At 28.3% G+C, this 13,027-nt stretch overlaps 1 protein-coding gene across 1 annotated transcript in view; it reads left to right on the top strand.

Annotated features, from left to right (window-relative positions):
- Window positions 1-3,039: 3,039 nt before the first annotated feature.
- Window positions 3,040-13,027, top strand: part of LOC119675473 (IDLSRF-like peptide) — a 44,318-nt gene continuing 34,330 nt past the window's right edge. The window contains exon 1 of the mRNA XM_038086680.1: window positions 3,040-3,064. Coding sequence (XP_037942608.1) covers window positions 3,040-3,064 — 25 coding nt within the window. The remainder of the gene's footprint in view (window positions 3,065-13,027) is intronic.

The following is a 13,027-nucleotide window of genomic DNA, read 5'->3' as shown; positions in this document are numbered from 1 at the left end:
TTAGTGGTATCCTTGCTATTTTCTGCTTGAGCGTTAACGAGTAATGAATTTGTTCGCATTTAATCCGCGCTAAATATGTATGTATGTATCTCATAGATAAATCATTTATATATACCTGAGGATATAATTGTGCATGTGCTTAATTTGTATTATTTTTTTGTGATTAAAATTTAAGTATATTCAAATTTAATAGAATATTTTAATTTGATTTGATTAGATTTGTTTTGATTGGATTTCATTTGCACTTTTGTTTAGATGAATTTACATTACATTACACACAAGTTATACAAGTTCGAGTTTCTAAAATAACAAAATCATCAAAATATATAGCTTTTAATGAATTGAAATTAATTTATATTATGTTTAAGTAGAATTCAGGTTAAAATATTTTTAAATCTATTGCTTTTGTTTTCGGCATTTACGTTGGCTACGCCAAAACCACAAAAAGTGAATATTTAAGTACTCAGAATATTAAATTAATGAGTTATCTGGTGCCTAGTAATATTTTCTTTTCTTAAAATATAAGCAGAAACGGTATTAGCGTAAAAAATTAGTTCAATGAGTAGAAAAACACTTTTAAGAATATTATTAAAATCATTATAAACAATTTTAAACATAAAAAATATTTGTTGCAAACCTCTACTTCTAATAAATAAAGACTTAAGATTCTATTGACTAAAGTCTTAAGCAAATGTAATTGTTTTTTTTTTTTATATAAGTAATTTCTTGATAAGACACACACATATATATATATATTACAAATAAAATATTATACCTCACACGCAGTGTAATACATATTGTATTTACGAATACTATATAACAATAATAATAAAGACTTCATATTAATCATATTCATATTAGTCTATCTTCTATAGACTTACTTATTCCTTTGTAATATTTTTATTACATCATTTCATGAATTTCATTTTATAACTAAATTGTCCTATCTTTCAGCAAATTTATTTGTAAATTTTCATTACCTTCAAAATACGTTCTGCTCGACGCATTTTCATAAATTCCAATGCATTAGCCAAGTATCCTTTTATAGTTTACAAGCCAGCAGTGCCTAGCATATTTTCCTTCATCGTTCATCCAATCAATTTATGCTTCTAACCCTCGAAGCAAAGAAAATTTTATAAAGATACAACTCATGTCATTCATAACGCACCTGCTATATCACAACCTTCCATGCTCATTAAATATGCAACAAATTCGAAACTAGCAAATGTTGAGCGTTTTTCTAACGTAATTGGTGGGTCTGGCAAGAATGACGACACCATTTCGTCACCACTTCACTTTTTCTGAATTCTTAGCTAGCATAAAATTCATGGTACTATCTGAAAGTTTTATTATTATTTTTTGCCCCATTTTTTTATAACTCACTACAACAAGGTCTATATAGTCCTTATAGAATGACCAGATAAGCCGATGTGAGTGTCCTGCCAATCTTTTCTTTTAGTTTTTATATAAATGTGATGAAACAGAAATTTTTTGTAAATTCAGGTAGTCGCTTCCATTAATCAACCAAACCAATTGCATATATCGTGTAACGAAATTTTGCAAAAAGAAAATGTAAGAAGTGAATTGTAAATAATTGGTTTTTAATCAAATTCTTTGTGGGAATGGTGTTAAAGCTTCAGTTAAGCCGAGTTAAGTTTTTATGACGAAATAAACACCAGACGGACAGTTATGCAGATATTTATAAAAATAAAAAGTCTTTTGAAATGGTAAAATATCTTACATTCTTTGCTTATAAAAATATAAATGAAATTTTGTCAACTTGTTCACCTTTCCTGTCAATCTACATAATTTACTCATCATGTCCTTTTGGTAATTTCTTTAAATTTACATAATTTTCCCGTAAGATAAGCCTGCCCTTCTAATTTAATTTTATGTTGAAAAATTAAATGAACTTTCAATTAAAATGTTGAGAAATTGCAAGTATATAACCAATGAACATGAAAGTTTTTTAAAGAGGTTTTTTCGAACAGTAGTGAACTACAACAACAAACATTTTATTTTTTATATTATTTTAATTAATTGAATTTTTGATTAACCATACAGTTGTTTCGAGTATTGCCAAATACCCATCATCAGTGGTCTTGGAAATAATTCTTGTATTTAATTAGGAATTGAACTCGGGTTCTGCCAAATTTGATGCTCAGAGTCAGCGCCCTTTAATCAACTGATCCAAAGCCGTACTTGACTTTTATGTTCTCACATTTTTGTGGAGATTTGTTAATTTTGCTATGAAAGCCTTTATTAACAAATTTACTTGCTATGTTTATAATAGAACGAAATAATAAACCAGCTGTAGAATAATTGAATTAATTAATTATATTTTTATTTTTTAATTGTTTAACTTCAATACTATTCTGCTTGTAGAGGCTCTTTCTTATGTATAGAACCTAATCTAGGAACGTAATGCTGAGAAAATCATGCTAATGTTACTCAACTAGTCGCACAGGCGAGACCAATATCTTGTGAATATAAGTTGTAATTTAACGTCAAATTTTTCAGACAGAAGTGACTATTATATTTGATGAAAGTTTCTAGGTATAAAGATTAATGTTTAAATAGATAGATAACATTTTGATGATTTTTCATGTAATTTAGTATTTACACCAAATCATCTACACCAGATGTAGATTTTGGTATTGCAGTTTTTGAAGAAGAATTTTTCTTCTTTCTTCTAAATTCTTCTAAATTTCACATAATTACTGGTTTTGTACCTATTTACTTCGATAGTTTATTCTGTTTGTATTTTATCTAAAAAAAAGTTGTCTTCTTCTACTTTATTAATTCTACACATCTTTACAGTTTATGTACTCAAAATAATATTAAAATTTAAGTTAAGATGTTTTTTTGCATAAGAAACTAAATAAAAATTAAAGAATGTTCAGTTCCACAAAATATTTTAAAACTAATTAAAAATGTTTTTGATGAGGGTCACTATTTCTATTTTGAGCCTTGGCAACATTAATCTCTCAATTAATCTGTCAATTGAGATTTCCCGAAACCGAGACAATTTTCGTGATAATGCAAGATCATCATGCGGCTTACTGTATGATAGAGGGAACTCTAGACATTAGTTCCACCAGCATATATAAAATATTGCAAGATCATTTAGCCGTCAGAAAGGTTTGTTGTCGTTGGATCCCATCCTCCATCATTTGATAAAATCACAAAAAGTTGCTCGTGTCGATTGGTGCACACATATGCTCAAGAAGCATTATGGCGGTGCTTCAAAAGACGTATAAAAAATTGTGTCAGATGGCGAACCATTGATATATCGTATGAGATGGAACGCATATATAGAACAGCAGTCCACTGTATGGGTGCATATGTGTTTCAAGATAAACCACAGAAATCTTCAGTGACTTCCAGTGGCGGAAAACAAACAAGCGCCGTCGGATCATTCTCCATCTACATCAAGGCAATGCGAGTGCCTTCTTGTGAAACTGATTCATTAGTACCATTCATTAACAAATATACTTATGAATCATTTCTGTGGCGAATGTGAATGCATATAAGTAGTGTATGAGACATTTATACGCATTTAGATTTGGTTTTTTATGAGTGTTCTCTGATACGTATATTAGACACTTAACAACATTTTCAGCAATGCAATACAACTGCTCTTGCTTTACATATTGCGATTCAAAATTATTAATAAGATTTTAATTTCTGATATCAAAAAAACTACAATTTATGACATTACATTGACGTCATCTTCCTTTAAAAATACTTTATCGAACATTTTCTTTATTTTATAACCATCGCTTGATTAAGATGTTTCAAGAATGTAAAGCTTCAATGTGTGGAGCTTTTTACAATATACATTTTTTATGGTTTATAATTTAATTACTTAACTCATTCAGCAAATTTCTAGAATAGACATTTAGATTTACTTTTTTCACTTTTAGTAAGTTTTTGGATTTGCTTACTTTGCTGAACAAGAAAACAAAAGATTAATGTGCAGTCAAGCAGTCATGCATTTCCCTATTTTTGAAATTTAATAAAAATGAAACGCAAATTTCAAGAAGATACATAAAAAGGGATACATTAAAAATTCTAATTCGCAAGCAGATTTAATTATTTTAATAAAATTACAAAATCATTAATAAATTAGTCGCAATTAAAAATTTATCCAAATCCAAAATATATATGGCTTTCACACCCATACAATCAGAACACACAGCCGTATCACTGGCTTCTTTTAAAATTAAATAGAATAGATGAATAGAATAAATAAAAATATTCTAACGATTAAACTTTTTCAATAATTTAACAGAAAAATGATTATGTTTATTAATCACATTAAACTGATAGCAAATACATTAAATGGAACATATTAATATTCGACCTATAATGCAAGAATGAATCTTTAAAACATACTACCTTCATATTACATTTTTTACTCATATTCAAAAACAATCGTAAATTATAAAGTAAAAACAAAGACTATCTTTTTGTGCCTCAAACAGAAAACTATTCTCTAAATCTCATATCGATCATATCATACCCGGCTTTGAAGAAGATTACACAAGCAATTTTTTTTGTGCGGTGCTTTAACCTTCTGCATACCTTACTTTTACCCATTTTGTTTGAAAATAAAGGGTGCATAAATTTGGTATACCAAATTTATTAAAATATGTGTCATGCCTACTGTGCGCATACGGCGAAGTTGCGTTATTTGAACATTAGTTTCGTACCCAAAAACTTTCACTATGAATTTTAGAGTTTTAGACTGAAACGTCTTGAAAAATTCGATATTACAGGTTGTATCCCACTCCTTGATGCCAGGGAGTATACCTCACTAACTAAGTTCACCTCTACACAAAAAAGTATATGTAACAAAAACACATTTGTAAATTTCAGTTTTTTTTTTGACAAATGATGGATCTATTGTTTTAGGTTCGTTATAGTAAAAATTAATGCGTAAGTTTACTAGGATAAAGGGAAGTATGCAGTACGGGTGTGTAAATGAATTTGTGATGTTTGTGGTTAAAATGTGCTATAAAAAGGCAAAATGTGGTTCAATTGATTTCAGTTTGGAATCTGAACATAAGTGATGCAACTTACACCAGTTAACTCACCATTGATAAAACCTGTAAAATTACTGAAAAGGTTCAGAGATGGGATTGTGGGTACCCACAACATCATTAATACAGAAAAGTCAAGCAGAATATTTTTTATAAAATTACAAAAATCTGACTATAAAATACTACTTGATATCTGGACACTTCAAACGCAGTGCGTTTAGCAAGACTACAATAACAACTTCTGATTTGAGCTTCTATAGCATAGAACTTCACATATATGGTATTCAAAATTAAAACAGTTCAAGAAAATATTAAAAAAAATGTAAAAAAAAAACATTCTTTAAAAGCAAAAGTGTGGCACATCATCATGATTAGACCAAATATCTTTACGAGACATAAAAATCTAACACTATCGAATATATCTATCGAATCATCTATCGAATATATCTGACAATGAACTTTACTTTATAATTAGTTTCAATGGATTTAACAATAGCGTTTCAATAGTAATAAAAATTATAGCTGAAAACTGACAAACAAGAAAACAATATATACCATAGACAATATTTGGTAAAATAAACAGATTTTTTTAAAATTAATTTTTGGTTAATAAAAAGAATAATATTTGTTCCTCACTCAATACGGAAAAAAGGTAAGTTATTTTTTTGCTGTAAACAATAATTTTCTTTTTTTCGTTGGGAAAATTGTCAAAAAGTTCATATTAGAACTGTTTCCATAATTAAGAAACATTAAATAAATTCTGAACACAAGTCAGTCACAAATGTTAGAGATGACTGAAAGCTAACAATACAGTAGATATCGATACTAGTGTGAAAACCAAGCAAATGAAGTATCATCTATAACTGAATACTGGAAAATTATTTTAAGTAGAAAAACAATATAAATCATAAAAATGATGTATAGTATAAAATTGCAGCTGCACTACCTATTATAAATGCATATAAAACTTACCCTCTTGAATTTGAAATTTAATATTTTTAACTTTTCACTTTATGTCGAAATAAAAACTCTATTAGTTCACATTACATTATAATTCCAGAAACAACTGCTATAATTTGTGTCCCAGAAACTTGCACCGCATACACCATGCATCATTTGCATTGGGAATTCCTAGTAAAGGTTCTCGCAAAAAAAAAATGTTGAAGAGGAAACTGCCAGCACCGCAAAGCGTCAGAAAAGTTGAAACTTTGCATAATCCGCATTGCATTCGCACTTGAAGCCTTCATTCCTTAGGCGAAAATGCAGTTGCACTGAAATTCCGTGTATTTTCGAACGATTTTATTTATGGCATTATTTGCACAAAGCAAATTCCATTATTTAACTATATTCATAAAATACTTCAGAAAAACACTTGCGTTGCACCAAAAAATATTGAATTTAATAGAAATATTCTAAAACCAACAGAAAACGTAAACCAAAAATTATATATACACAGAAACTATTCTCTAATCGGATATTGCAATCGTAAGCAATCATAAAAATTCAATACACACTCATATATACATACAGATATATACATATTCAATTTGTGAGGATTTATAAATTCATCCTTGCAATGAATATTGAATTCAATTCAATAATAAGTGCGATGCTGTTGCAATTCAGTGCGGCGCTTCTCTGTGAAAATGCAGGTGTGCAGGTGCAATGGCTGAGAAGGTTCAAAATGTATAGAAATAACTTTGTATGAAGTGCGAGTACTGTATCACTTAAGTAAGGATTTAGAAATTCCAGATTTTATATTACCAACGAGCGGTTGTTGCATACCAAAAACTATGCACTTCCTTTGGAAAGCAAATGATTATGATTCAGTTTAAAATTATTTCAGCATCGCAGGCAGATTTAAAGTAAACAAAGTTTTTCAATTTTACAGTTCAAGTAAAAAGTTGAATATTTGTTCTCGGTAAGTTTTCACCATTTAAAATTTCAACTTATGGATTGATTCATAATTTTCATACATATAAGTCGCCATCTAAAACTTTTTTCATATTTAAACTCTTCAATATTTACTGTACTTTTAAAATATATTTATGTGTACAAGAAAAATGTCGTTTTCATAGATGCATCATCAGTTATTATAATAAAAGCTATAAATTTTTTATTAAAATATTGGAAAGTACCATGAAATATTTTGTAATTAAATCATTTACTTCCAATGTACCAAAATTAATATTGTCATAAATACTCTTAAAAAACCAATTTAATGATAATAATAATAATTATAATTTAATAATAATAACATAAGAATTTCAGTTCTTTTATTTAGAAGTATGTTTCCGCACAAACGACATGCTAAGAGACCTTAGAATAGACCCGATCAAAAAATACATAAGGAACAGAGCCCTGAAGTTATATGCGAAAATTGACAGGCTATCCTACTTACCACTATCTAATCTTAGAGTAATCACTCTCCGCACGGGGACGTACGTAGATCTTAGATCAATCACTGAATAATCATGAAGCTTATAGTGAATACATAAATTAGTCAATGAGATGGGTGGGACCCTATAGTATCCCCAGCTATCAAAGAGTAAAAGTGCCCAGTTGCGCTGACTCGAAAAAAGGATCAACATATATACTCCTTTTTCTATATGAAATAAGTTCTTTTTTTAACAAATTTTATTAAAATGAAATTTATTAGAAATATTTAGAAATTCATTAAATATTAATATGAATTTACAACAAAAAAGTTATCAAATATTATATTCATTTTACTAAACAGAAGTCAATTTTTTTACCCACATTTCATTTACCCTTCTACATACATCTCAGCGTATTAATAAGTATCTATACGTTTGAACCTGAAACTTAATTTCAACTATTTCTGTATCATCAATCTCAATTTCAGCTTAAATGTTAGTAGAATAAAAAATCAGCACAAAATCATATACCATATAGCATATACGACTGTCTTTTGCTGGATTGTTTTATAATTAAAAAAGTTTGTTTCATATAAGCAATGACAAGCGAAAGTTGCTGTGAAGTTAGAATACAGAAAACTTTTACTTAAACCTTATCTGTCATGCTGCAATGAGACGAGCATTCTTCGACATTCTGACCTCAAAGAAAGATTGTTAAAGAAGCAGATATGTACGTATACACATAAATCGCAAATAATTTGTACCAAAAATCATATTATCAAATAGCACATATTAATTTGAACCCATGCATTCATATATCGAATGAGTTATATATAATATATATTGCAATATATCTTTTATACACAGAATTGTGAGTCAGTTACTTATTATTATTCTGTACTTGAAAACATTCTATTCTATTGATTTTTCTCAACATCAAGACAGACAGAAAGACAGAAAGTAATTTACAGAAATATATTTATCTTGTTATATTAATTAGCGATGTACGCATAAAATTTATCATATAATACAATATTATTACATATTATACAATTATGTAGAAATTTCTTTTCTGATATGAATAGTTTTCATACACTTTCCTAAATTAAATGTATTAATATGACTTATGCAGTCAGTAGTTCATCAGGAGAGCAATGTAAAGCCAATTAACTTTACATCCGAAAACTCAGTCTACTGTTTTGTTATTTTCAAAGTCTCAATATAGTTTCTCTAGTTGTTGGAACTGTTGTAGGCAGCTATCAACCAGTTTTAGTGTTATTACCTGTTTCCTGTATATTACCTGTATTACCTGTCTGTTTCCATGCTTATGGACTCTTTCGCCTATTCTTTGACAACGCACATTTTGTCCGATGCAATCATATTTTGAGCTGCCAAATGCATACCAAACGATACACCTATAGAATAAAGATGTTATTTCCAGACAGATTAGTAATATTATTGTACTAGAAGTTTGAATATAACATGACATTGGAGAAATATTCTTGGTTTGCTGTACATTTAATGCATAAAGCATAGATATCCGTCTCCTTTTCCTTTCCCCAATAACATTCTTGTCTTAAAACATTTAGTTTTTTGTAATTATAAAAATTGTAGATTTAGTTTTTAAGTAAAACTTTTTCAGTTTAATTGTTAAATTATGTTGAATTAAAAAACTATATTGATACTATCTTCATAATTGGAGACCTCCAGATTTTTTTTTAAATCCATTTATTTTATTATAATCTGTCAGGTATGAATGACAATAAGTAATATATATTAATATGAATCGAATAATAGTTATTACGATCTGAAAAAGAAAGGCGCGTATGGACTATGCCCAGTGACATATCCATATATACTTAAAATAGAAGTGTGTGACCTACATATACATATCTAAAACGTCATTCAAAAAGTAATTGATTAGCCGTTTTATAGGTCAACGATCAAAATAACCAGCGAATAATAAAATTCCTAAAGTCAATTTCATTAACAATTTAATAAGCACATAAACTACAGTTCTGTCAGTTATCCAACATGAAATCTATAAGTCTCTATATAACAGTCATTAGATTAATTAATAATCTTAGTCAATGACGGAATTATATACATAGTACAACTCTTATTAAATATTTAGAATAAATATTAAATAAATATTATTAGCACTGGATACAACTAGCATTGCTCGCTAAAATTTTATGAGCATGGCAATATACATTTACTATAGTTTTCAATTATAGATTGAGATTGTTTTATACTATCTGAAGTTTGTTATTCTGTTCATTTATTGTGGCCATAAGATGTACTTTTATTATATTTTTAAAACAAACCTAATACTAAATTTTAATATTTAAACTTAAAACGGATGTGTTTTCTAGAAAGAGCATATTATTAAGTTCTTCTACTTCAAGAAGTATTCGCCAATAACTGTTGAGAAGTCAGAGCAATATGCTCTGGTGATGCGAAACATTAGGCTTTGACCTTTAACATTTTTGTACTAATTTCTTTGCAAACCAACTTCCCTACAATGACTGTCAGTATTTGGTAGAATATTATTACTATTTACTATATTGTATGTATTGTATGTATATAAATTGCAACGGTTTCAATAAGTCAATCAAAAGTCAACCTGTAATGGCCTTTTCCATTACAATTTCCATATACTGCGTAGCACGAAAATGCTCGTGTATATCACACAAATTTCCATTTCGATTAAATTTTTAATGAATGAAATACATTTATGGTACATACTTCTAATTAAGTTATTCATAATTTTAGTCCATTTAATTATTATTTACTTTTGTTTTAAGAACGCCTGGTGGCATGCGTATAATAAGTATATCACTCCATTAACACATATTCCAACAAAAAATGACAATTTAGTAGGAAAATTTGAACATAAGGGATATGTTTGTGTTTCTATTAAAACAGTTCCATAATTTTTTTACAAATTAAAACACATTTCAAATATTTTAGTAGATTCAATGGAGAATACTAGAAAAATTATAGTTTTTATGAACAGTTGACAGTTTTCCAGCTATTAATTAATCAATGTCATTCAGTAACATTGTGAAAAATTAAATTTTATTTATAAAATTTTTCTGTAGTAAACATTATAAATCAATTTCAGGATTCAGTAATGCCACAGTATGTAATGTATTCATATGAGAAATATTCAATTTGCCAGATTTTGAACGAATTTTGTTTGACATTAAAAAAGGGGCTTAATAATGCATTGGTTTAACTCATTAGTCGAGATGACTTCGCTACGGTTTGTGGTGAAATTCTTATGGAACATAATATTTGTTAAAATTTTTATATGAATTCTTCTAATTCCTATAATTGCCACACATAATTTGTTTTAATTTGCTTCAGAAGTTTTTATGAAGCAGCTGCAATAGTCTAAGGCTATCATAGCATATAATTAAAATTTAGCATACTATTTTATCCGCAAGCCTGCATATAAATCCGTAAGAAGTGGCTTAAGCTTTGAAAAACTCCTTCCTTAACTCACATCTGTTACAGCCTATACCATTTATGGAATTTAAGATATGGCATCATTATCATTTAACGCTTAAAGTTGTGTTGTATTTAAAGAATCTAAGCAAACAAATAATATTTGATATTATCTTAATTACAATTAATCAAAATGGCCAGCATGAAACCCTATTTAGCTTGAATACAATACTTCTATTTATTGCAATAATTCAATTCAGCATGAACGGGATATTCCTGTTCATATACATTAAAAAATTAATTAAATAATATGATTTCAAGTAATAAGGCTTTTTAGAAAACTTTTTGTTAATTGAATCTGACATCTGTTCATTTGCATTGCCCTTAGCCATTGGCCTTCTGTGCCCTCCCCTAACACTGCTACTGTTTTGATGATATGATAAGCTTAGTTTTTTATCTATTATGATCATATCTAAAGTAGTTTGACTATTAATTGCAATACTATTTTTTATTGATAATAAATATTAACTTAAAAAACTTCTATGCCAATAGTATAGATTTTTTAGGTAGCAACGGGCAGCACTTACAGAAAAGTTAATAATAACTTAGAAAAAGATCACTACGACAGTCCTTTTCAATGAAGGATTTCCTCCACTTCCAATTACAATGGAACAATCACAACAATCATAACCAATAATTAGAAATTCACATTAATATCACTTGGATCAATTATAACAGAAAAAGTATTAAACGTAGATCTATATAGCATATAATAAACTCACCTGAAGTTTGAACTTATTAAAACAATTTGTTTTTATTTTTTGTTAAATATTAAAAGATTTCTTCACTTGTCGTCAGATGCATTTATTCTAACTTAAAAAGACAACGCCTTCACAAAATTCTAACTTTGTTAAAAATCAGGGCCTGTATAATACAATTTTAGATTAATATCGAATTCTACTCATGAAGGATCATTGGTACTCTTTGGTGAAAATCAACGCATATAATTTCGGCTTTCCTCCATATTTTTGTTTTATTTTTTGGATTCGAACATATATTTCTAGAAAATATATCAATCGGTTCAAATAAAAAGGGAAATGAATCTCAATGCTCTTGATACATTCAACACTGAACAAACTTTACAAAAAACCCAATATACTCATTTTACCTGTTTTGTCGTCAATATAAAATGATGACAGTTATATTTCGGACACCTATGCGAGATTCCAACAATATAGATTTCATTCGCTTTTGGTGACGTTAAGCGAATGAAAACGTATCATAATCTCTTGTTTGCATTTTGAGACATAGGATACATTTTATATATAGGTACACATATCTATTAAAGTAGAGTTTATAGAATATATATAATACATAAATAGAAGTACAATACATATGTAATAATATTATTTATGGGAGGGCAATATTTACAAACAAGTTATGTTGGTTCAATTTCACTTAAAAAACGAATGAAAATAATTTAATTTTGTAAAAACATCAGAGTTTGCAAAACCGCAGAGTTAACGAAACTTTAAACAAATTACAATAAAAATTATTAAGAGCAACAAACGCTGCATGTTAACTTTTATTTAATTCGTTTAAAATTGCTCGGCACCTAAAATCGACCGGAAACAGAGCCACCATTTTCAGAATGAAATCACGCTTAGCTGGCGCTCACTTACACAGAGGAACTTGGCATAAATTATAAATTATGACCGCCCATGATTTGCTCAAGTACAAGCAAAATTAATAGTGGCGGAAATGAATGTTTTGGTAGGATGAGCTTTATCCTAGTACTCGTACTTGCGTATTGTGAAAGCCTTTGAAGACACAAAATATGAAAACAGACGAAAAAAATTACGATTTTTAAATTACTTCCAACTTGCCAAGGAAACTGGCAGCTATTATTAAATTACTGTAAATGCTCTCGATTTAATGAATAGGTGCTATGTACTTCTGTTCTATTTATGATTGTAAGCGAACACCATCGAGAGCAAGGAACTAATTAACTTCAATTAGGACCTTATAAACTGCATTTGTAATGACTGAAATATGAAAATATTAATAAATTTATTATTTTTACTATAGTCCAGATATTTTGCAACTTAACTTGATAAAATATTTTCTATATTGATCTATACTGGATTTTTT

Source organism: Teleopsis dalmanni, chromosome 2 (assembly GCF_002237135.1).
Source record: "Teleopsis dalmanni isolate 2A chromosome 2, ASM223713v2, whole genome shotgun sequence".
NCBI lineage: Eukaryota > Metazoa > Arthropoda > Insecta > Diptera > Diopsidae > Teleopsis > Teleopsis dalmanni.
The sequence above is the reverse complement of the archived record's forward strand: the minus strand, read 5'-3'. Positions and strand labels throughout refer to the sequence as shown.